Source organism: Oncorhynchus mykiss, chromosome Y (genome assembly GCF_013265735.2).
Source record: "Oncorhynchus mykiss isolate Arlee chromosome Y, USDA_OmykA_1.1, whole genome shotgun sequence".
Taxonomy (NCBI): domain Eukaryota; kingdom Metazoa; phylum Chordata; class Actinopteri; order Salmoniformes; family Salmonidae; genus Oncorhynchus; species Oncorhynchus mykiss.
The window spans coordinates 7,242,741-7,266,470 of record NC_048593.1 but is presented as its reverse complement, the minus strand read 5'-3'; the positions used below and the strand labels follow the sequence as shown (position 1 = coordinate 7,266,470).

Here is a 23,730-nt window from a genome sequence, read left to right as displayed (position 1 = left end):
TTTGAGAGGAAAGGACGTTGTTAAGAAATGTGAATCGCAGTAGAGGAGGTGAAAGGAGAAGACTGTAAAGAGGAGGTACAGAGAAGGGAAGGTCATGGAGCTTGGTCATGTTCTTACCCACGGTGGGTGTGTTGGAGGCACTGAGGGAGGCGGTGGAGGACAGGGAGGAGGAGCTCTCTGCCCGGGCGAGGGGAGCAGCCAGAGTAAGACTGGCGTTGGACAACGTCTTTGGCGGGCTGAACGGCCGCACCTGGTTGGATAGACCACACAAACCCGTAAATTTAACCAATAGTAACGGATATGGCACGTTAACCCCATTCAGGGTACTGTATATAGCAAGAGTGAAAAACTCCAAATAAATGTAGTCCACTATCATTAATTAAAAGAGAATGGTTTCATCAATCAATGCTCTAATGCACAAAGATATATGTTAGATACTGGGCAGATACTCTGCTGGAGATACTCACAATTTCAGTGATTCCTGTGAGTTTTCCTGTGGGTAGTTTGGGTCTGGAGGAGGGTCGTGGAGGAGGCACCAGGGCTCCAGCTAGAGGAGTATTGGGTCTGGCCAGGGCAGGCACTGCAGAGGGACGGGGAGGAAGGGGTAGAGAGGGTCAATCATAGACTAAAAGCAGAAGTGAGCTACGGAATGATAAGATAACGCCATGCTGCAATACTTGTGATGTACAGTGCCTTGCGAAAGTATTCGGCCCCCTTGAACTTTGCGACCTTTTGCCACATTTCAGGCTTCAAACATAAAGATATAAAACTGTATTTTTTTTGTGAAGAATCAACAACAAGTGGGACACAATCATGAAGTGGAACGACATTTATTGGATATTTCAAACTTTTTTAACAAATCAAAAACTGAAAAATTGGGCGTGCAAAATTATTCAGCCCCTTTACTTTCAGTGCAGCAAACTCTCTCCAGAAGTTCAGTGAGGATCTCTGAATGATCCAATGTTGACCTAAATGACTAATGATGATAAATACAATCCATCTGTGTGTAATCAAGTCTCCGTATAAATGCACCTGCACTGTGATAGTCTCAGAGGTCCGTTAAAAGCGCAGAGAGCATCATGAAGAACAAGGAACACACCAGGCAGGTCCGAGATACTGTTGTGAAGATGTTTAAAGCCGGATTTGGGTACAAAAGGAGCACTGTGCAAGCGATAATATTGAAATGGAAGGAGTATCAGACCACTGCAAATCTACCAAGACCTGGCCGTCCCTCTAAACTTTCAGCTCATACAAGGAGAAGACTGATCAGAGATGCAGCCAAGAGGCCCATGATCACTCTGGATGAACTGCAGAGATCTACAGCTGAGGTGGGAGACTCTGTCCATAGGACAACAATCAGTCGTATATTGCACAAATCTGGCCTTTATGGAAGAGTGGCAAGAAGAAAGCCATTTCTTAAAGATATCCATTAAAAAGTGTTGTTTAAAGTTTGTCACAAGCCACCTGGGAGACACACCAAACATGTGGAAGAAGGTGCTCTGGTCAGATGAAACCAAAATGGAACTTTTTGCCAACAATGCAAAACATTATGTTTGGCGTAAAAGCAACACAGCTCATCACCCTGAACACACCATCCCCACTGTCAAACATGGTGGTGGCAGCATCATGGTTTGGGCCTGCTTTTCTTCAGCAGGGACAGGGAAGATGGTTAAAATTGATGGGAAGATGGATGGAGCCAAATACAGGACGATTCTGGAAGAAAACCTGATGGAGTCTGCAAAAGACCTGAGACTGGGACGGAGATTTGTCTTCCAACAAGACAATGATCCAAAACATGAAGCAAAATCTACAATGGAATGGTTCAAAAATAAACATATCCAGGTGTTAGAATGGCCAAGTCAAAGTCCAGACCTGAATCCAATCGAGAATCTGTGGAAAGAACTGAAAACTGCTGTTCACAAGTGCTCTCCATCCAACCTCACTGAGCTCGAGGTGTTTTGCAAGGAGGAATGGGAAAAAAATGTCAGTCTCTCGATGTGCAAAACTGATAGAGACATACCCCAAGCGACTTACAGCTGTAATCGCAGCAAAAGGTGGCACTACAAAGTATTAACTTAAGGGGGCTGAATAATTTTGCACGCCCAATTTTTCAGTTTTTGATTTGTTAAAAAAGTTTGAAATATCCAATAAATGTCATTCCACTTCATGATTGTGTCCCACTTGTTGTTGATTCTTCACAAAAAAATACAGTTTTATATCTTTATGTTTCAAGCCTGAAATGTGGCAAAAGGTCGCAAAGTTCAAGGGGGCCGAATACTTTCGCAAGGCACTGTACTTCTGATGGAATTCGAAAAAACAGGTTCAGTGAATTTAAACTTCTTAGTCAACAGAATCTCTCAAAGTAATGCAAAATCATGCATCAAATGCAGAAGTCACGACATGCAAATTCCAAATCATAGAATACAAACATAAAAAAATGAACATAGCTCACAAAACTTTAGGTTAACAATTCTCTAAAGGCAAACAAGCATATGCCCAGCAAAACAAAAACACACAAATACAAATGTATTATTCAACCAAAAAATATTGTAAATAAGATCAAAAGAACAACATTGTTATGAAAAGTTGGACATTTCAAACTGAAAAGACAATTTTAAGAAGTTGAAAAAAAACTCAAGTCAAAACTTCACTCAGACAAAAAAAATGTGTTTATGGCATGCTAGAGGTTACCGTTGTTTGTTTGGCTAGCTGCTGAGGCTACCATCCCCTCTGTCAGTGCTGATAGCACCTCCGAGACACAGGAGGCGCTGTCCTCCACAACCCCACTGCTCAGCGGCATCTTGTTATAGGGGTCAGCGGGGTCCTCAGAGAAGAAACGGATGGACCGACCAGACTGGACCCTGTCAATAGGGGGGTTAGACTGGGTCCTGCTGGTAGAGGGATTTGACTGGGTCCGGTCATGGCTGACCGGGCCTGTACTTGTACCAGGACCGCAACTCTGTTGGCGTCGGAATGGCACAAAGTCATCGTTGAAGGCTATCCACTGGCTCTGGGACCAGGAGAATGCTGACTGGTCCTCTCCCTGAGGGAGCCTGGCTGTGGCTGCAGGGGTTGGGGTTGGATCCTGGGGGTCTATGGGCTCAGCCTGCTGGGTGATGGGGGCACTCTGGGCCCGGGCTGGGATGGGCTTCAGAGCCAGGAAGGGGTCGTCCGGTGAGGCCTCCCATGGAGAGAAGGTATTAGTGGTGGTGGAGGCAAGGGGAGGGAGAGGGGTGACCTCTCCTTTGGTCTGCAGGCTGTCTGCCAGTGGGGGAGAGGAGAGCTCCCGTTGTAATATCACTTCAGCTGTGAGGGGCGCAGGAGAGTCCAGGGTGGGGCAGAATGATAGACACATGCCACAGATTAAGGAGAATGAACCAAAGATATTCATGCAAAACATCTTTACATTCCTACCTAATCAGGTGAATGATAATGACAAGGAGAAGTAATCAACATTTTAAAATGAATAGATTTGATAGATAGTTTTTCATTATTATGACCACCCCACATTATAATTGAAAGAGGAAGTGTAAACTCTAACATAGCCTATTAGCTAGAAAGGTGACTCCAAACACATGTTCACTACGAGCAGCTGTTTAACTGGTTAAAACAAAGGTTAGCCATGTGTTGGCAAAAATGTGTCAAGAGAGCTTACCAGCAGCCAGCGACACTTGTCGCAATGGTGCTTTATCAAAGCCTATGTCGGATACTCCAGTGAGTGTAATTTGCTCAATATTAGGAGTTGAGAAACAAACACACACACACTATATTTTTGTCCATTAAAATAACATCAAATTGAAATACAGTGTAGACATTGTTAATGTTGTAAATGACTATTGTAGCTAGGAACGGCAGATTTTTTATGGAATATCTACATAGGCGTTCAGAGGCCCATAATCAGCAACCATCACTCCCGTGTTCCAATGGCACACTGTGTTAGCTTATCCAAGTGTATCATTTTAAAAGGCTAATTGATCATTAGAAAACCCTTTTGCAATTACATTAGCACAGCTGAAAACTGTAGTTCTGATTAAAGAAGCAATAAAACCTGCCTTCTTTAGACTAGTTGAGTATCTGGAGCATCAGCATTTGTGGGTTCGATTACAGGCTCAAAATGGACAGAAACAAATCAGCTCGGGGATTTGAACTTGCAACCTTTCGGTTACTAGTCCAACGCTCTGACCACTATCTGTCGTTCTGCCCCTGAACAGGCAGTTAACCCACTTCCCAGGCCATTATTGAAAATAAGAATTTGTTCTTAACTGACTTGCCTAGTTAAATAAAGGTAAAACATTTGAAACAATTTTTTTAATTGAACAAACCAGTAGCGTAGTTTTCTTTTTTTTGTCACCAATTCAAAGAACAGGGCTTTATAATCCTTTCACGCAGTGACTTTCATAATAATAAAAAATGGTTTCCATCTAAACCATTGAAACATTAAATCCAACCCTGCTATGAGACAGCCAGGCTTAGTTCACTGTGAACTGCAATCAAATGCAATCTCTGTGCAACATTAGGCAATGTGAGTATCAGGCTATGATAGGAATGCCTGACATGTTTAAAATGTAACTGTGAAGGGTTGGTTGTGGGTAATAAATGTGTTAGAGGATTACAGCTGGTTGAGGGGAGCTCAGTTACTCGGACTGTTTGGTGTTAGGTCATCACACCTTGCAGACACGCAGCGTCACACAGAGCTCTCAGCGTATCAAAGCGTAGCAGGGCCTTTCAATCTACCACTGTTTAAATTAGCTATCTTGCTCACTGGCTTGATTTAAAAAAAAGTAAACATAGCTACAACTCATAACTATGAAATCCTACGATAACAGAGTGGATTTTTGGAGAGAGACAAACAAAGCAAATTTTGACACAAAACGTGTTCATTTGAAAAACCAAAAATGCCACCAAAAAACACAAGCAATAGCATCGAATGTCGGATGCCATGTAAAGGATATTTGTAAGTGAGGTTAGACAGTTGAAAAGCTATTGGATACTTGGAAAACTATTTAGTACAGTGCAACCATACTGCTTTAAAGAGGGGCAGCTAAGATGTTACCTGGCTACCCTGGTAGAAAGACAGGGGACTTGTTAATGTGTCGAGGAGATAAAGGGATGGAGAGGAAAATACTAAATGTCTGAGGAGGAGGGGAGAAAGGGGGAGGATAAACACACATACAGACAGCAACAAAAAACAATAACACAGCAACCAAACCAAACACAAGACTGCAAATCTTACACAGAAAATAAGACACAAAAATAACAAAAAGCAAAAGAACCAACTTCAAAGTTGGAAATAAATAATCAAACAACTATACATTCTTACAGGTTTCTCAAATGAACTGTTAGCAGTTCAGTAGCTGAATGTGATGAATGTGTTGTCGCCTGGAAAAGCCTGCATTGTACAGAGAGAGCTTAAAAAACATCACAGTATCTTAACCAGGGAACTTTATGCTGCTCTTTTGGCTTTTAAGCTAAGACCTTTGACAGTAACGAGATAGTGTTTGACAACATACGTGCCAGTGGGCCTTATAGCCAGCCCTCTGACCCAAACTAGGTGATATTAACTGTGGATTACGATTAGCCCAGGCAATGGATCAGTAACGTATGTAACGTACTATATGAACACACACACAGCCAGTCACACAATGGGCTGTGACGGTCTTGAAATTTTGTCAGCCAGTGACTGTCCCGTGGATCATTTTCATGCCAGCCAGGTAGGCTATACTCCTGTTGTAAAGAGAAGCAATGTGCTTAATATTAGGAAAGTTTAGAAAAATTATATAGTAGGCCTAGCCTATAGAAAGCTGATGGGATCCTCCTCTTTTTAATAGAGGCCATCACTCTGTTTTCTCACACAATTGCATAGCCTATAGAAATGTTGTGCAACATGAGCTCATGGGCTCTCATAAAGTGTTTGATTAGATTTTCGATCACATTTGCATTAATGTCAGAGTGATTAGAGGGACAATAGAGTGCTGAGTACCAGGCAGTTAGCAAGTTTGGTAGGCTACTAATTATCATGAGCAGCATCAGAGCTTGGAGTAGCCTAATTACCATTACTTTATTTAACCAGGTAGGCCAGTTGAGAACAAGTTCTCATTTACAACTGCGACCTGGCCAAGATAAGCAAAGCAGTGTGACAAAAACAGCACAGAGTTACACATGGGATAAACAAAAGTACAGTCAATAACACAATAGAAAAATCTACATACAGTGTGCACAAATGTAGTAAGATTAGGGAGGTAAGGCAATAAATAGGCCATAGTGGCAAAATAATTCAAATTTAGCAGTAACACTGGAGTGACAGATGTGCAGATGATGATGTGCAATTTACAGATGGGCTGTGTACAGGTGCAGTGATCGGTAAGCTGCTCTGACAGCTGATGCTTAAAGTTAGTGAGGGAGATATAAATCTCCAGTTTCAGTGATTTTTGCAATTCCTTCCAGTCATTGGCAGCAGAGAACTGGAAGGAAAGGCAGCCAAAGAGGTGTTGGCTTTGGGGATCAGTGAAATATACCTGCTGGAGCACGTGCTATGGGTGGGTGTTGCTATGGTGACCAGTGAGCTGAGATAAGGTGGGGCTTTACCTAGCAAATACTTATAGATGACCTGGAGCCAGTGGGTTTGGCGTTGAATATGTAGCGAGGGCCAGCCAACGAGAGCAGACAGGTCGCAGTGGTGGGTGGTATATGGGGCTTTGGTGACAAAATGGATGGCACTGTGATACTCTACTCAGCAAACTGGATGTAGTCTGTTGGAGGCTATTTTGTAAATGACAATCGCCGAAGTCAAGGATCAGTAGGATAGTCAGTTTTACGAGGGTATGTTTGGCAGATTTAATTTTGGATTGGAGATGCTTATTGTGAGTCTGGAAGGAGAGTTCACAGTCTAACCAGACACCTAGGTATTTGCAGTTGTCCACATATTCTAAGTCAGAACTGTCCAGAGTAGTGATGCTAGTCGGGCGGGCGGGTGCGGGCAGCAATCGGTTGAAGAGCATGCATTTAGTTTTACTAGCATTTAAGAGCAGTTGGAGGCCACGGAAGAAGTGTTGTATGGCATTGAAGCTTGTTTGGAGGTTTGATAACAGTGTCCAAAGAAGGGCCAGATGTATACAGAAAGGTGTCGTCTGCGTAGAGGTGGATCAGATAATCACCAGCAGCAAAAGCGACATCGTTGATATATACAGAGAAAAGAGTCGGCCCGAGAATTGAACCCTGTGGCACCCCCATAGAGGCTGCCAGGGGTCCGGACAACAGGCCCTCCGATTTGACATACTGAACTCAATCTGAGAAGTAGTTGGTGAACCAGGCGAGGTAGTCATTTGAGAAACCAAGGCAATTGAGTCTGCCGAAAAGAATGCGGTGATTGACAGAGTTGAAAGCCTTGGCCAGGTCGATGAAGACGGCTGCACCGTACCATCTTTTATCGATGGCGGTTATGATATCGTTTAGGACCTTGAGTGTGGCTGAGTTGCACCCATGACCAGCTGGGAAACCAGATTGCATAGTGGAGAAGGTACAGTGGGATTCAAAATGATTGGTGATCTGTTTGTTAACTTGGCTTTCAAAGACTTTAGAAAGGCAGGGCATGATGAATATAGGTCTGTAACAGTTTGGGTCTACTGTGTCTCCCCCTTTGCAGAGGGGATGACCGCGAAAGCCTTCCAATCTTTAGGGATCTCAGACGATACGAAAGAGAGGTTGAATAGGCTAGTAATAGGGGTTGCAACAATTGCAGCGAATAATTTTAGAAAGAGGGTCCAGATTGTCTATCCCGGCTGATTTGTCGGGGTCCAGATTTTGCAGCTCTTTCCGAACATCAGCTATCTGGATTTGGGTGAAAGAGAATTGCTTGGGCAAGTTGCTGCAGGAGGTGCAGAGCTGTTGGCCAGGGTAGGGGTAGCCAGGTGGAAAAGCATGGCCAGCAGTAGAAAAATGCTTGTTGAAATTCTCGATTATCGTAGATTTATCAGTGGTGACAGTGTTTCCTAGCCTCAGTGCAGTGGGCAGCTGGGAAGAGGTGCTCTTATTCTCCATGGATTTTACAGTGTCCCAAAACTTTTTGGAATTAGTGCTACAGGATGCAAATTTCTGAAAAAGCTAGCCTTTGCTTTCCTAACTGACTGTGTAAATTGGTTCCTGACTTCCCTGAAAAGTTGCATATCGCGCGGGCTATTCGATGCTAATGCAGTATGCCACAGGATGTTTTTGTGTTGGTCAATGGCAGTCACGTCTGGAGTGAACCAAGGGCTATATCTGTTCTTAGTTCAATTTTTTTTTAATGGGGCATGCTTATTTAAGATGGCGAAGAAATAACTTTTAAAGAACAACCAGGCATCCTCTACTGACGGGATGAGGTCAATATCCTTCCAGGATACCTGGGCCAGGTCGATTAGAAAGGCCTGCTCGCTGAAGTGTTTTAGGGAGCGTTTGACAGTGATGAGGGGGGGGTTGTTTGACCGCAGACCCATTACGGACGCAGGCAATGAGGCAGTGATCGCTGAGATCCTGGTTGAAGACAGCAGAGGTGTATTTAGAGGGCAAGTTGGTCAGGATGATATCTATGAGGGCGCCCATGTTTACAGATTTAGGGTTGTCCCTGGTAGGTTCCTTGATAATTTGTGTGAGATTGAGGGCATCTAGCTTAGATTGTAGGAACGGTCGGGGTGTTAGGCATCCCTGTTTAGCAGTATGACAGTACGAACTCATAAGATAAATGGGGGGGCAATCAATTCACATATGGTGTCCAGGGCACAGCTGGGGGCTGAGGGGGGTCTATAACAAGCGGCAACAGTGAGAGACTTATTTCTGGAAAGTTTTAAAAGTAGAAGCTCGAACTGTTTGGGTACAGACCTGGATAGTGTGACAGAACTCTGAAGGGCTATCTCTGCAGTAGATTGCAACTCCGCCACCTTTGGCAGTTCTAACTTGACGGAAAATGTTGTAGTTGGTGGATGGAAATTTCAGAATTTTTGGTGGCCTTCCTAAACATGACTAAACGGTCATGTGGAATTTGACTGCCATCATGACTCGTGACCGCCAGTTGTAATATGGTCACCGTAACAGCCCTAGTCACACACACGGTTTTGATGGTCACACCACACCACATAAACCTTGCCACTAAAAAACAGGTTCTCACATATCTGTACTGGAGTGAGGCAGGAAAGAGTGAACGAGAAGAAGTGGGATGTAAATGAGATGCTAAATAAAGTAAACATACATGTGTGTGTGTGTGTGGGGGGGGGGGGGGTTGTACTTACATTTGAAGACAGCCAAATGCATACTAATCAAAACTGTGACAAGAATTCCACACAAAAAATCTGTAAAATTAAATACACCGCAAAATAAAGGTATGAACAAAACCTCCTCACATGACACCTTTAAGTCAAATTTAAAAAAAAATAAAAAATAAAGGTCACATCTATTAAAAACTCATAACCAATACAAACAGTACACAAAACATGAGCACTGGAGAGTTCCCTGTCAACATAAGATATGTATGAGGAAGACTGATGTCAATGTGTAATGTGTACACAGTAGGAGCTTCCTAATGTTGTTGAGCTCTGCAGGGGACTGCCTGGCCTACCTGTGGAGCTGTGTGGGGTTATGTCTGTATCAGTAGTAGTCTGAGATGATAGTGAAAACATGACCTAAATGATTGGCACCCTCGATAAATGAGCAAAAATAAATTAGAAAAAAAAGACTATAAAATCAAATCTACAAATGAGCTATATTACGTGCAAAACATACGGTTTACTGATATTATTTTATACTAATACAATTGCTAAGAAAATTGGATTTTGTTAAAACAAGTAATGAAAAATATATAAAAAAAGATATGGGTAAACATTATTGGCACCCCTGTTTTCAATACTCCGGCACCTTCCCCTTGTGAGGACTAAGCTCTTTTCTAAAATGTTTTGTAAGATTGGAGAACATATTGGGAGGGATCATAGACCATTCCTCCCTATACAGTGCCTTCTGAATGTACAGATTCCCCTTCACTTATTCCACATTTTGTTGTGTTACAGCCTGAATTCAAAATGGATTAAATATGAATTAAATGTTTGTTTTTTTTTGATCTCACCCACCTACACAAAATACCCCATAATGAAAGGTCTAAAAACATTTTTAACACAAAATATATATAGTGACTCCCTTCTTGACAGCAGAGAGAAACATTTTTGTTTTAAAGTTAATTTCTTGCAATTCTACACATTTTGCCTTGGGGCTTGCAGAAAAATGTGTTGTTTTAAAGCACGTTTCATGCAATTCTACTCATTTTGCCTTGGGGCTTGCAGAAAAATGTGTTGTTTTAAAGCACGTTTCATGCAATTCTACTCATTTTGCCATGGGGTGGAGAGATATCTTTGCAGTTTTAAAGATAAATTCCTGCAATTCCAGACATTTTGCCAAAATCAAAATGGGGGCACCCTGGGGGTCAGGGCTCCTGGGCATATGCCCTACATGTCCGGTGGGTATCGGATATCATTTCTAGACTAACTGGCTAGACTAACTTACTAATCTAACACTTGTTAGCTGACATGGCTAATTGAGTGACTGTTAGTGACTGACATTACAAGAGAAAAACTGCTAATTGCACGTTGTGCATTCTACTATTCTAATAAGTTCAGACCCCGACTGAGATCATAAAAAAATATATACAAGGGCCTCCCGAGTGGCGCAGTGGTCTAAGGCACTGCATCGCAGTGCTAGCTGTCCCACTAGAGATTCTGGGTTCGAGTCCAGGCTCTGTAGCAGCCGGCCGCGACCGGGAGACCCATGCAACGGCGCACAATTGGCCCAGCTTCGTCCGGGTTCGAGGAGGGTTTGGCCGGCAGAGATGTCCATGTCCCATCGCGCACTAGCGACTCCTGTGGGGGGCCGGGCACAGTGCACGCTGACACGGTCGCCATGTGTACGGTGTTTCCTCCAACACATTGGTGCGGCTGGCTTCCGGGTTAAGTGGGCATTGTGTCAAGGAAGCAATGCGGCTTGGTTGGGTTCTGTTTTGGGGGACGCACGGCTCTCGACCTTCACCTCTCCCGAGTCCGTACGGGAGTTGCAGCAATGAGACAAGACTGTAACTACCAATTTAATAACACAAAATTGGGGAGAAAAAGGGGGTAAAAAGTATTTAAAAAAATACAAATATTAAATAAATAAATGTATTCACACACACACACACACACACACACACAGCGACCCACCATTAACATGGTCACGACCCATACTTTAGGAAAGTGATCTAGATAGAACCCCATGGTTGGCACCGAACTCACCCAGCCACCCATAGGAGTACATTGAAACTCTGTTTATACAGCTCTGGAAAAACATGGTGGGTGGGGGCGGGGCTTACCTGTTGATGAGGAGGAGCCTCCCAGGGTCGGGCCGAAAGGATCCAGAGAGAGAAGGTCATTATTGAAAGCAGGCCTACTGCTGAGAGAGCGAGAGAGAGCAAGAGAGAGAGCGAGCGCGGGACAGGGGGAAGGGAGGGACAGGGGGAAGGGAGAGGTAGGGATAGAAAGAAACATGGAAATTAGAGCAATTACTAAACAGTGAGAGAAGGGCACTCAGTAGGGTGTCAGTCAAGGAGCTTTTACTGTGAGTGTTTCTGAGCCCATTTTTAACTGCGAAAGTTAAGGGACATCAACTTACTCGTTGAAAGACACTGGAATCCTGGTCTTTCCCAACTCATCGCCTGGTTGAAGAAAGAACATACAAATTACAGACTTAACCTCGGGACACACACACACAAGGTTACATAGGTGCAGAGGAAAACCCTGTCTCATACATACCCAACCAGACACGCACATAAAACACACTGCAGAGAGCCCATGTTAAAGGACAGGGCTGCAGTGCTCTGCGTGGCTCAAACTAGAATGTGTGTTTAGGTGCTATGTGAAGCAGAGGTTTCCCACCAGCAAGACATTCCTTGGACACATATTTGTTCAGATCTACATCAAACTACTTAAACTTACGTGTATCCTCTCTAAGACCGTGGCAAATATAGCCACAAAGCCGCATATCCATAGTGTTAGCAAAGCTCTAGCTTTAACTAGAATATTCTAGTTTTGAAGAATTTCTAATAGCATTGTTATTATGTTATTATGTTTGCTTTAGATGTAGAGAACAGAATAAGCCAAGGTACTGTATGGTCCACTAGCCTAGGCTGTGGCAGTTGGACTGAGGTAGAGGTCAGGAGGACTACCTGGCATGGAGTGTGGTGGTGGGAGGTCAAACTGACTAGAGAGGTACATAGTACTCACCTGGCACCTGAGAGCCTAACCCTGGGGGGGGTACACTCCTAAAAGCCCTGAGCACGTGTGGAACGCATGACTATCAATTTCTTATCTCTACCAAATATACCCAGTAACAGTCTTAAGGATTGAACTATCACTCTTAAACTCTATAAAAAAATTGGAGGATTAGCCTTAACTCTATCAAATGGATAAAATACTTTAAAACTATAACTTGATATGATGGAAATATGAATAAAGGGATCATAAAGTGATGTTATTTAAACCTTCAGAAAGTATTCATATCACATTCAAAATTGATTAGTTTCTCACCCATTTACACAAAATAGCCCATAATGAGAAAGTGAAAACATGTTTTCAGAAAATGTTGCTAATTTATTGAAAATGAAATACAGAAATATCTCCCGAGTCAATATTTTGTAGAAGCACCTTTGGCGGCTATTACAGCTTTGAGTTGTCTGGGGTATGTCTATATCAAGCATTTCACTACACTCGCATTAACATCTGCTAACCATGTGTATGTGTGACCAATACAATTTGATTTGATCATTTTGCACATCTGGATTTGAAGATTTTCTCCCATTCTTGCCTGCAGATTTTCTCAAGCTCTGTTAAGTTAGATGGGGAGTGGCGGTGAACAGCAATCTTCAAGTCTTTCCACAGATTTTCTGGGCTTTGGCTGGGTCACTCACATTCTTGTTCTGAAGTCATTCCAGCATTGCTTTGGCTGTATGTTTGGGTTCATTGTCCTGTTGGAAACTAAATCTTTGCCCTAGTCTAAGGTATTTTGCACTCTGAACCAGGTTCTCAAAGGATTTTCCTGTATTTGGCTCCATTCACTGTTCCCCCTATTATGTTTATAATTTAGTAGATGCTCTATCCTAACCAGTCTCCCAGTTCTGCTGCTGAAAATAATCCCCATAGGATGATGCTGCCACCACGCTTCACAGTAGGGATGGTATTAGACAGGTGATGAGCTATGCCTGTTTTTTTCACTTTGCATTCAGTCCAAAGAGTTCAATTTTTGTCTCATCAGACCACAGAATCCGTTGCCTTATGCTTTCAGAGTCTTTGACGTGCATTTTTGCAAACTCCAGGCGTGCTGACATGTGCCTTTTTCATAGGAGTGGCTTCCATCTTGCCACTCTCCCAGTTGGCCCAGAATGGTGAAGTGCTATACAGTTGTCCTTCTAGCAGGTTCTCCCATCTCAGCCAAGGAATTCTGTAGTTCTGTCAGAGTGGTCATTGGGTTCTTGGTCACCTCCCTGACCAAGGTTGTTCTTTCGCCGTTGCTCAGTTTGGTCAGACGGCCAGCTCTAGCAGGGTCTGGGTAGTTCCATATTTTTTCAATTGCTCTTGGAGATTTTCACAACTCAAGAAATTGTTTCATACCCTTCCCCAGATATATCTAGGAGATCTACTGCCAGTCCTTGGACTTCATTGTGTAGTTTCTGCTTTGACATGCACTGTCAACTGTGGTACCTTATATAGACAGGTGTGTTTCTTTTTAAATCATGTCCAAACAATTTAATTGGCCACAGGTGGACTTCAATCAAGTTGTAAGGATTATCAAAGGAAATTGGATGCACCTGGGCTCAATTTGGAGTGTCATAGAAAAGGGGCGTGAATACTTATGTAAATTAGATTTCTGTATTTCATTTAAAAAAAGAAGAAAAAAAAGAACACATTTCTAAGAATATGTTTTCACTTTGTCATTATGGGGTATTGTGTGTAGATGGGTGAGATATTTAAAATTATATTTATAACATTTTGAATTCAGGCTGTAACAACAAAATGTGGACTAAGTCAAGGGGTTTGAACAATGTATACAGTACATGTATAGTGTGTATAAATAATATACTTAATATATTATTCTTTCTTCATTCTTTACTTGCTAACCGCCACTAATACTTCATAGTGAGTTCACAGTTTGAGACTACGTGACTTGTTGCATTCCTCCATAGAAAATTAATTAACTTGTTCAAGCACTAATTTGTCCAAGCAGAAAATCAAATGTAGGAAAATATACAAAATTGTTGCCAAAGCGCAGGAGGAAAAATATAATTTCTGACATGCAAAACAGAAACAAGCAATTAAGCAATTCATCTTACTCGTAGCTTAGAGGGGGAATGGAAGTCATTTCTCAAATACACACATAAAAAACAAACTATGTTTACTTTCGCTGGGGATGTGTTGGTTTTGGCGGGGTCGCTAGGATTTTGGGAGAAAAAAAGAAGAGCGAACCTCTTCAAAAATGACCGAGCTAAGAAAAATGAAGTTGAAAAGTCAAATGGTAAGAGAGAGCGAGAGAGACAGAAACACAGAGAGAGAGGAGTGTAAAATAAAATACTCACTGGATTGATTCCTTCGCATCTGACCCTGAGAATATAAACACACTAATTAACTACAGTTCGGACAAGTTACACACACACTGAACTTCAGCCCTCATTTCACAACAACAACAAAAAAGACTCGCAAATCCAGAACAAACCAAAGATCAAGGAAAGTACATTTGAAGTAGATACCGTAACGTATGTAAAACATGTTTGTATCTGGAATGTGCTTGAAAAGCATCCGTACTTAAATGTCATTATCACAGACTATAAATTATTTTAAGACGTGGCTTAAGTACTGCCTAGCCTTAGGACAGATATTGAGCAGAGCAGGTGTCAATTCACTTTTGCCTGTTTACAGGGACTGAAACTAGACCTACTTAAAATGACAGCACAAAGTTCCTCAATGTATTGCTCTTCAAGAATCAACACTTGAGTAATAACTTACTTTCTGAATAATACTTCCTAAAAACAGAGATGTGCGGTACAGGTTATATTTATCAGTGGTGACCCCCAAATTGCCCCAAACGGTTAAGAGTATACACTGAGTATACAAAACATTAAGGACACCTTCCTAATATTGATTTGAATGCCCCCTTTCCCCCTCAGAACAGCCTCAATTTGTCGGGGCACGGACTCTACAAGGTGTCGAAAGCGTTCTTTAGGGATGTTGGCCCATGTTGACTCCAATGCTTCCCACAGTTGTGTCAAGTTGGCTGGATGTCCTTTGGGTGGTGGACCATTCTTGATACACATGGGAGACTGTTGAGTGTGAAAAACCCAGCAGCGTTGCAGTTCTTTACACTAACTGGTGCACCTGGCACCTATTACCATACCCTGTTCAAAGGCACATTGTGTAAATCTTTTGTCTTGCCCATTCTTCCTCTGAATGGCACACATACACAATCCATGTCTCAACTGTCTCAAGGCTTAAAAATCCATCTTTAACCTGTCTCCTCCCCTTCATCTACCTTCTATGCTGATTGCAAAGGATTTAACAAGTGACATGTATAAGGGATCATAGCTTTCACCTGGATTCACCTGGTCAGTCTGTCATGGAAAGAGCAGGTGTCCTTAATGTTTTGTACACTGTGTAATTGATACATGGAAACTTTATTAACTTTTTCACACCAGTGTTAAAAGACAGTAAATCACGGGATTAAGCCTCAAACACACATAACACATTAAACCTAGGGGGAGGGATTCAGCTGCACAGAACAGAGAGGACACAGTATCTAACCCTGCACTGTGATCAATCAGGTACTACACACAGAGGGAGAGACAGAGATACTGACACTGCTAGTCTAGCTCCCTAACAGAGGACATAAACCAGTTGTCGTGGCAACCAACAGAAGATCTGCATGTACTTTTGTGTGACCCAATGGAAACTAAGACCATCAATCCCAATAAAGCCTATATTCACACACTGAAAAAGATAAGGAGAGGGAAAAAGGGAAGAGGGAGAAGAAGAGAACCAGAAGGGGGTTTAGAGGGACGCAGCTAAAGCGTTAAACCACCATAGCGCTGTGAGGTCAGGGTTTAGTCCCACAGGCACTAAGCAGCAAATGGGTTCAATCACAGCTGTAGCCAGCAACACAAACGTTACAGATCTCCACACACACACACACCTTATCAAGACTTCTATACACAGGCACACACCATTCCGGCTTCCAACTGTGGTTTCAATAAAGGAACAAGAAGCACAGAAGTGTACCGGGCAGGAAAAGGAGAAAGACGAACAGCAACGAATGGGGAGGAAGAAGGAAAAGGAAAGTGTCTTCAATAATTCACACCAGATGATGCAATGTTCGTCTCGTCACCTAGATTTTTTAACTTAAGAACTTTGAGCACAGAACATTTCCTTCAACATTAACGTGGGGAAAAAAAATGGTGAAGAGATTTAAAGGAGGTATCGATAAAAGAGAAAACATGGAGGGAATCGTCCAGTATTTAGCTGAAAGACAAAGTAGAAAAAAAAGAAACAGTAGGTTGCTGTTTTCTGTCGTTGGACTGAGAAAATATTCTTTGTAGCGAACCAAGTCAGAAGTTCAGGCCGTGGAAAAGCCATAGAATGTTTTTCCTCAAGATACTCCTTAATGCTTAGAAAATATCAATAAATTATCCATAAATGTAGGAATTTTCACCAAAGTGGAATCACTCTGTTTAAAACAAACTGTATGAATAAAACATACCTGGAAAAACATTTCTACACACTTTGTCACATTTAATGGGCGACTAAACCCTATAAAGTGTGCATAAATAATCACATACAAGTAATGTCCAAACCAAGAAGCAAAATGACCCTAATAAAACAAGAGCGCAAAAGACCAATAGAGAGAGAGATAAAGAGAGCGTGGCAGAGTGAATGAGAAAATGATAGAGAGAGATTCCGTGACAGTTGTTTAGTGAGCAGTAGGATTCCTCTCGCTGATATGGGGAGGGGGGTACTCACACGACCTCTTTTAGAATCAGCACACTGAGCGTGCCCCCTACCGCACACAAACACGCACATAGTAGTGAAGTTTAATGGCAGGCGCTAATTCCAACCTGAGCAGGCAGGTAGAGAAAGACAGAGAGAGAGACAGAGGCTCAGACATTGAGAGATTTTATGGCTAGTCAGTTAAGGTTGAACGGAGAGCTCAACTCCAGGCAGAAAGGTCAAAGGTCAGGCCAGGCTTTGCGTGCAGTGCAGCTCTGACAGTCTCTGCATGCCAGCGCCTCCTATCCCATGCCATGCCATGATGTGACAGCAGGGTGAAGTGGTGTGTGTTTGTCTACTGACTCTACTGTGTAACACCACGCAACTAACTATACAGAAGCGGCATCCCTGCTGCCGTCTAAGCCGGGGGGGGGGGGGGGGGGGTGGTTCTACTAAGCTAGATGGAATTGTTTTAAGAAAGTCATACCAAGGATTATTTAGCTCTTTGATTTTGAATTTTTAAGACTCTGAAGTATTAAAAAATATATACAAAAACATTTGATCAAAATTATGTTTGGCCTTGCTGCTATTAGCCCATACAAATGCATTGAATAACAGATTCACCAAAAAATTCACCAAAAATCTAAAAGGAAGTAAGTTCTGAAGTGACTGTCCAATATCTGAGAGATGGAAGAAAGATCAGGAAACGTTTATTTTTTTTAAATGTATTTAACCTTTCCATGTGTGAGTTCCAAATATCTCTAACGGTCGTCCCCAGCGTGAGTTTTTATTTTTATGTGTGTGATGTCAGAATGCACTCACTGTTCCAAAATGTGATTGTTACGCAACAGGACAGTTAACCCACGCTGCATTCAAACCAAGGCACGCTGCCTACTAATTATCTATAGGCTAGGTTTCAACTTACCAATTTCAAATTATTTTCTAACAAGTTTTATTTTCAAACAACAGTTTGAATTGAGGTGTGTTCCGCCTCCTCATTAATTCACATAGAAGTAGCCCATTTCACTGTTGCGGAAAATGTACCTTTGAGGTTTTACTGAGCCGGATCTCTTCGACAAGAGATCAAGCACAAACTTTTTCCTCCCTGGCACATTTTCCGGCTGGCACCCGCATTGCTTTCACTACTAATAAATAACTTTGGATGTGTGCGTTCCTATCAAAGTGCCTTATTACGTTATCATTATAGTTTCTGAACATTGTGTTGACGTTTCTTCTGTAGCACACCGTATGAATGTATGGAGCATAATGTATTTACTGTTTTATTCACATATTTTCAAGTACTGGTGACAAGTCATGCATTCCGATTTTGCATAGATTGTAATGGACACATACTGTATGATGTGTGTAAAATACTTTTTTGAAGGTTGTACTGATTATGATGAGCTAATGCTAAGTTAATTGCCAGCTATGTGTGGTGCCATGTTTGCAATGCAATCTGGCCAAAGATATTATAACAAAATGAGGTGAAAGGATGGTTCACTCAACTTTCGAGTAAACTGAATGAATGATGGAAGTGAATGATGGTAGATGACACACCCCCTTCAACATGCATACTGTAAAACAGACCCAACTCATCTTGTAACTTCTAATCTTTGGTTGACACGAAAAAACAAACATGGCAGCGAACACAACTACACATTGTCTGATAACTTCAGATAAAAAAAAAAAAAGTAGTTTACTAAATTATTTCGATCACTGGTAAGGTCACCTGTGGTGTGATGAATTGTAAATAGTAATTGTTATTAGCTAAATCATATTATGGTTTCTGTCACCCGAGAGTTAGCTAAATATGACAGCCTGTGTTAGGTCACTCTTTACCCAGCGCTACGACTAATTGTGTTATGATGTCGCTACTAAACGGCTCACATTGAGGACACAACGTTGTAAAGACTGTCTTTGCAAAATGTTTCTGTGAAAAAAACAGTATGGCCAGCTCAATCACTGACTGTTGCGTCAATCGTAAATGGACGTTCTAAATAAGCGTTCTAATCACACCGGTTTGAGCGTACAAACACACGTCAAAGTCTTAACCCTTTATTTTTGGCACTAAACAGTCTAAGCCTTGTCTAAGCTATATGGAATTGTTCTAAGAATGCTATACCAAAGATCATGTTGCTATTAGCCCATACAAATGCACTGAATAACAGATTCACTACATGTAACAACAGATAGCCCCCCCTAAAAAATCTAAAGGAAGTTTGTTCTGAAGTGTCTGTCCTATATCTGAGAGATATAAGAAAGATCAGGAAACATTTAAAAAAACAACAACATATATTTAACCCCTTACAGTCTCCATATATACATACACACACTACTTCCATATTAAAAAAAAAAACTGGAACCGGGAGACCTTCAGATGAGTCTCGTCAGGCCTGTGGGCATCGTAGAGAAAAACAACTGATATGTTGTAATACGTACAACTGATACGCACCTTTCCACAGAGGGGTATAGTGTGTAGCCCAAACTATTCGGACGCTACAGAAAGAAGTTGACAAATCGGCAGGACTGACTTCTGACAAGTCCCAAGACGCTTGTGGGGTGGGGGTCATAAAGTACGGAGAACACCACCTCTAGCTCTATCTTTCAACACAGATGGAGAAGTGCGACATCGGCAGATGGGGTGAAAAAAACAGGTATCTCTAGTGACTCATCTTAGAGAATAGAGACAATGGTCCAAACAGGAAGAACGGAATACCTCATGAACGACTTTCAAATATGAACGATACAGTGACTGTCTAATAATGTTTGTCAGCAAGGAGAGCTTTTTGATAAGTACCCGTTTCCCAGAACTTACAGGTGAAATACAATGTACTGTTGCCCCCTAGTGTTAGAGAGGAGATGGGACAGACAGACGGACAGACGGACATAAACTGTACTGCTCCTCAGGCAAAAATACTAAGGTCAGTGAATGGGTCCAGATGAAGTGTACAGAGGAAACATCTTATGGAGTTAGATAGGATACAGATCAGAATAAATTTGTTTTATATGTACATGTCTAAAGTGATAATGGTAGTACTGTATATCACTTTCTTGGTCTTAACATTGTAGGATATAGGATCTCCTTTATCCCAAATCTCTTTCTTGGTCTTTTGAAAGTATTCAAGTATGGAGGACTCCTTCATTATTGACTGATATATAATCAAATGGCCACCCGGGCTATTTACATTGACACCCCCCCCCCCCCCCCCCCCCCCCCCCCCCCCCCCTCTCCTGTCTTTACACTGCTGCTACTCACTGTTTATTATCTATGCATAGTCACTTTACCCTACCTACATGTACAAACTACCTCGACTAACCTGTACCCCCGCACATTGACTCGGTACCTCCTGTATACAGCTGCGTAATTGTTATTTTATTGTGTTACTTTTGATTTATTTTTAACTTTAGTTTATTTAGTAAATATTTTCTTAACTCTATTTCTTGAACTGGATCGTTGGTTAAGGGGTTGTAAGTAAGCATTCCACGGTAAGGTCGGCACCTGTTGTCTTCGCCGCATGTGACAAATAAAATGTGATCATAATATATTGGAATATATAATAATAATAATAATATCACCATTAAGCAAATGCTTTTAGCCATGCGTGCATACATTTTACCTACGGGTGGTTCCAGGTATCGAACCCACTATTCTGACATTGCAAGCACCATGCTGCTCTACCAACTGAGCAACAGAAGACCAAAACGTTTGTGATTGTCTACAATATGTGTGTGGAATCTCTGACAGAACTGTGGAGCAACAGGTTTCTATCAAATTAAGTTGTAAAGACCACAGAATTGAGGTACCGTGGTTGGTGGAGACAGGCTGATGTTTCCGATGGAGGCCTTGAGTTCGTCGATGGTGGCTCGGCTCTGGTGCGTCCCGTTGTTGGGCGCCACCGGCTTGATCTCCACGCGGAACTTCCTGGGTTCATCCTCGTCCTCCGAGTCACTCGATGAATAGAACGAGTTCTCTTTGGCATGTGGAACACACGGTTAAGGAGCAGAACAGATCATTTTTAATTTTACCTTTATTTTACTAGGCAAGTCAGTTAACAACAAATTCTTATTTTCAATGACGGCCTAGGAACAGTGGGTTAACTGCCTGTTCAGGTGCAAGAACGACAGATTTGTACCTTGTCAGCTCGGGGATTCGAACTGGCAACCTTTCGGTTACTAGTCCAACGCTCTAACCACTAGGCTACGGTTACTACGGTAACATGAAACCAACAGGTACATCTTATTGAATGCATATTAGAATGGGATCGGTGCAAGAAGGAATGATAAGATGCGTTTGAATACAAAGAGTTTTTGAACAGTGTAAAGCATTGAGGAGTGTTGGAGGATATCATTTTCGTTGCGGTCTTCTGGTCTGATACAGAAGCCATCTTCGTCAACCGTGGGGACATTCTAGAAGAGACACGACAAAATATTGAGTCATTTAATGCACATAACTTGCTGTGGTATTTTGCTGTTAGTGTGTGTGTGACACTCACAGCGTTCTGGAAGTCTATGGTGCCATAGTACCCAGGAGGAGCTCCGTTGGCATTATTCTACAGCCCAGGGAAGAAGAGAGAGGGACAGGCAGAGAGTGAGAGAGGCAGAGAGCGAGAGAGCGGGAGAGAGAGAGAGAGGATTACTATAACTTCAACAAATTTCATTACTTTGACAATTTCTACAATAATTGACAAATATTTGCAATACTATTGCATGATGACAACACTACAAAATAATTCACTAGTATAATAACACAGTATCATACATACTATCGAATTCAAATAAATTCCATTTTAAAGTATGTAACTAAAGGGTACTCACAGCAGCTTCAACTTCTGTCGACTCCCTGAGAACATGCCAAAAGAAACAACCAAGAGTAGTTTCATACTCATAAAAAAGCCATGGTCATAAAAGTTTAACATTTTATCATGGAGTCCAACGAAGTTAAAGGAGTATCATCTATCAGGACACCAAACCTGGGTTACATGAGTATTTGATTATTTGTTATTTACATTTGTATTTTCTGTGTATTTTTCAAATAACTTGGCCAAATCAACTACTTCTATTGGAAGTATTTAAACGTATTTTCTAATCATATCCTATAAATAGCCTACTATTTCAAAGAGTTTTCATATACTTATTTCAAATACATGAGCATTTTCAAATTCTATCTGAATACGTATTTCGAAATGTATACGTGAAACTACTTGAGATATTTGAGATAGTCAAACAGGACACCACCATTAAAAAGCAAGATCATTTGAATTTATCTTGGATAATTTGAAACAGAATCATTCAGTTAAAAGCCATCCCATCCTATTCCCAGACAGTGGAAAGTACATAACTAACAGTATAAAAACGACTTACAAATCCTTGATAAATACTTTTCAAAGTGTAAAAGTAGAAACTGTACACTCACGTGGAGTCTGTGTCCTTGTTGTCTTTCCGGCGGCCAGGGAAGGCGTATGTTTTTCTCTTTCTGGGTTTGGCTCCTAGAAACAAACCAAAGGAGTGCGTGTGAGACTGAACAAATGTATTTTTTTGACAAATATGAGTGACAAACTCCAAACCGAAAAAAAAAAGTGATAAATCATCAACTTTTAGAAACACTCAATTCTTCAGATTTATCACAATTGAGCTGGGAAGAGGTCGGACAACTTAAAACATCTAGACTTTAAGTGTTACCAACATTTATTTGCAAAATATAAAGTCTGACTTTTCACATTTATTTCAGATTTTCATCCAGTTCTCAGTTGGTTTGCTTGTTTCATTGAGGTGGGAATAGACTATAGAAAAGCAGAGTGTGTGTGAGACTTACCTTCAGTGGCGATGGCAGTGTTGCACTCCTCAAACTCAATAGGACCTGATAAGACAGAAACAATCATTTAGGTTCATTTGCCATTTAGAGGGGCTGCAGTGGCTCGCAGGTCTGCTTACCCACATCCTGACCCACACATGCAGTCAGAGCTGGTCCTAGCCTTTTAGGGGAACGAAGTGAAATACGTTTAAGAGTTCATTTCCAGTGATTTTATGCATTTTGCCATGGGGCGTAGAGAAAACGTGGTAGTTTTAAAGAAAGTTTGCTGCAATTCTACACATTTTGCCATGGGGCGGAGAGAATATTTAGCAATTTTATTACCGATTTCATGCAATTTTACCCATTTTTGCAATGGGTTGGGGAGAAATGTTTGCAGTTTTGAATAATGAATAATCCCTTCTCTAGAGTCTCCTGATAAGACAGAAACAATAAGTTAGGTTCATTTGGCATTTAAGAGGTGAATGTAGGGCTGTGACGGTCATGGAATTTTGGATGACGGTAACTGTCCAGCCAAATGACCGCTGTCATTGTAATAACCGCTCAAACAGCAAAACATATATATATTTTTACGCACATTTTCTCCTCTCTGGACTACATGTGCTGACAAAGAAATATAATTAATAGAATGGGCATCCTCATTCAAGTCAATGATGGCAAAACGGGTAGACTAGCGGTCATTGCGAGTGTACCCATAGGAAGTAAAAGCAGGAAGTGCACCCATCAATGTGCCGTGATTTGTGGATTAAACTCAACTGACATAAAAATACAAAATAAATCCATTGCATGAGCCACATCAGTTAACATCATTTGAATGAACATTCTACAACACCATGAAAATTATTACATGACAATACCAAGCAGCCATTGCAAGTGTACACGAGTTTACCAGTCAAATTGCCAGGTTTA

The 23,730-nt window shown here is 41.6% G+C and overlaps 1 protein-coding gene across 5 annotated transcripts in view; it reads right to left on the bottom strand.

Annotated features, from left to right (window-relative positions):
• LOC110509573 (FCH and mu domain containing endocytic adaptor 2) overlaps nucleotides 1-23,730 on the bottom strand; it is a 96,714-nt gene that overhangs the window by 21,883 nt on the left and 51,101 nt on the right. For 2 of the 5 annotated variants that reach the window (XM_036968253.1, XM_036968252.1), the window contains exons 9-20: nucleotides 22,825-22,869; nucleotides 22,426-22,498; nucleotides 21,828-21,852; nucleotides 21,506-21,562; nucleotides 21,359-21,419; nucleotides 20,817-20,992; nucleotides 14,615-14,639; nucleotides 11,659-11,701; nucleotides 11,360-11,439; nucleotides 2,692-3,306; nucleotides 468-580; nucleotides 118-250 (exon numbers count right to left, since the gene is read on the bottom strand). In XM_036968253.1, the coding sequence (XP_036824148.1) occupies nucleotides 118-250; nucleotides 468-580; nucleotides 2,692-3,306; nucleotides 11,360-11,439; nucleotides 11,659-11,701; nucleotides 14,615-14,639; nucleotides 20,817-20,992; nucleotides 21,359-21,419; nucleotides 21,506-21,562; nucleotides 21,828-21,852; nucleotides 22,426-22,498; nucleotides 22,825-22,869 (1,446 nt within the window). The remainder of the gene's footprint in view (nucleotides 1-117; nucleotides 251-467; nucleotides 581-2,691; nucleotides 3,307-11,359; nucleotides 11,440-11,658; nucleotides 11,702-14,614; nucleotides 14,640-20,816; nucleotides 20,993-21,358; nucleotides 21,420-21,505; nucleotides 21,563-21,827; nucleotides 21,853-22,425; nucleotides 22,499-22,824; nucleotides 22,870-23,730) is intronic. The other 3 variants (XM_036968254.1, XM_036968256.1, XM_036968255.1) reach the window with 2 other exon arrangements.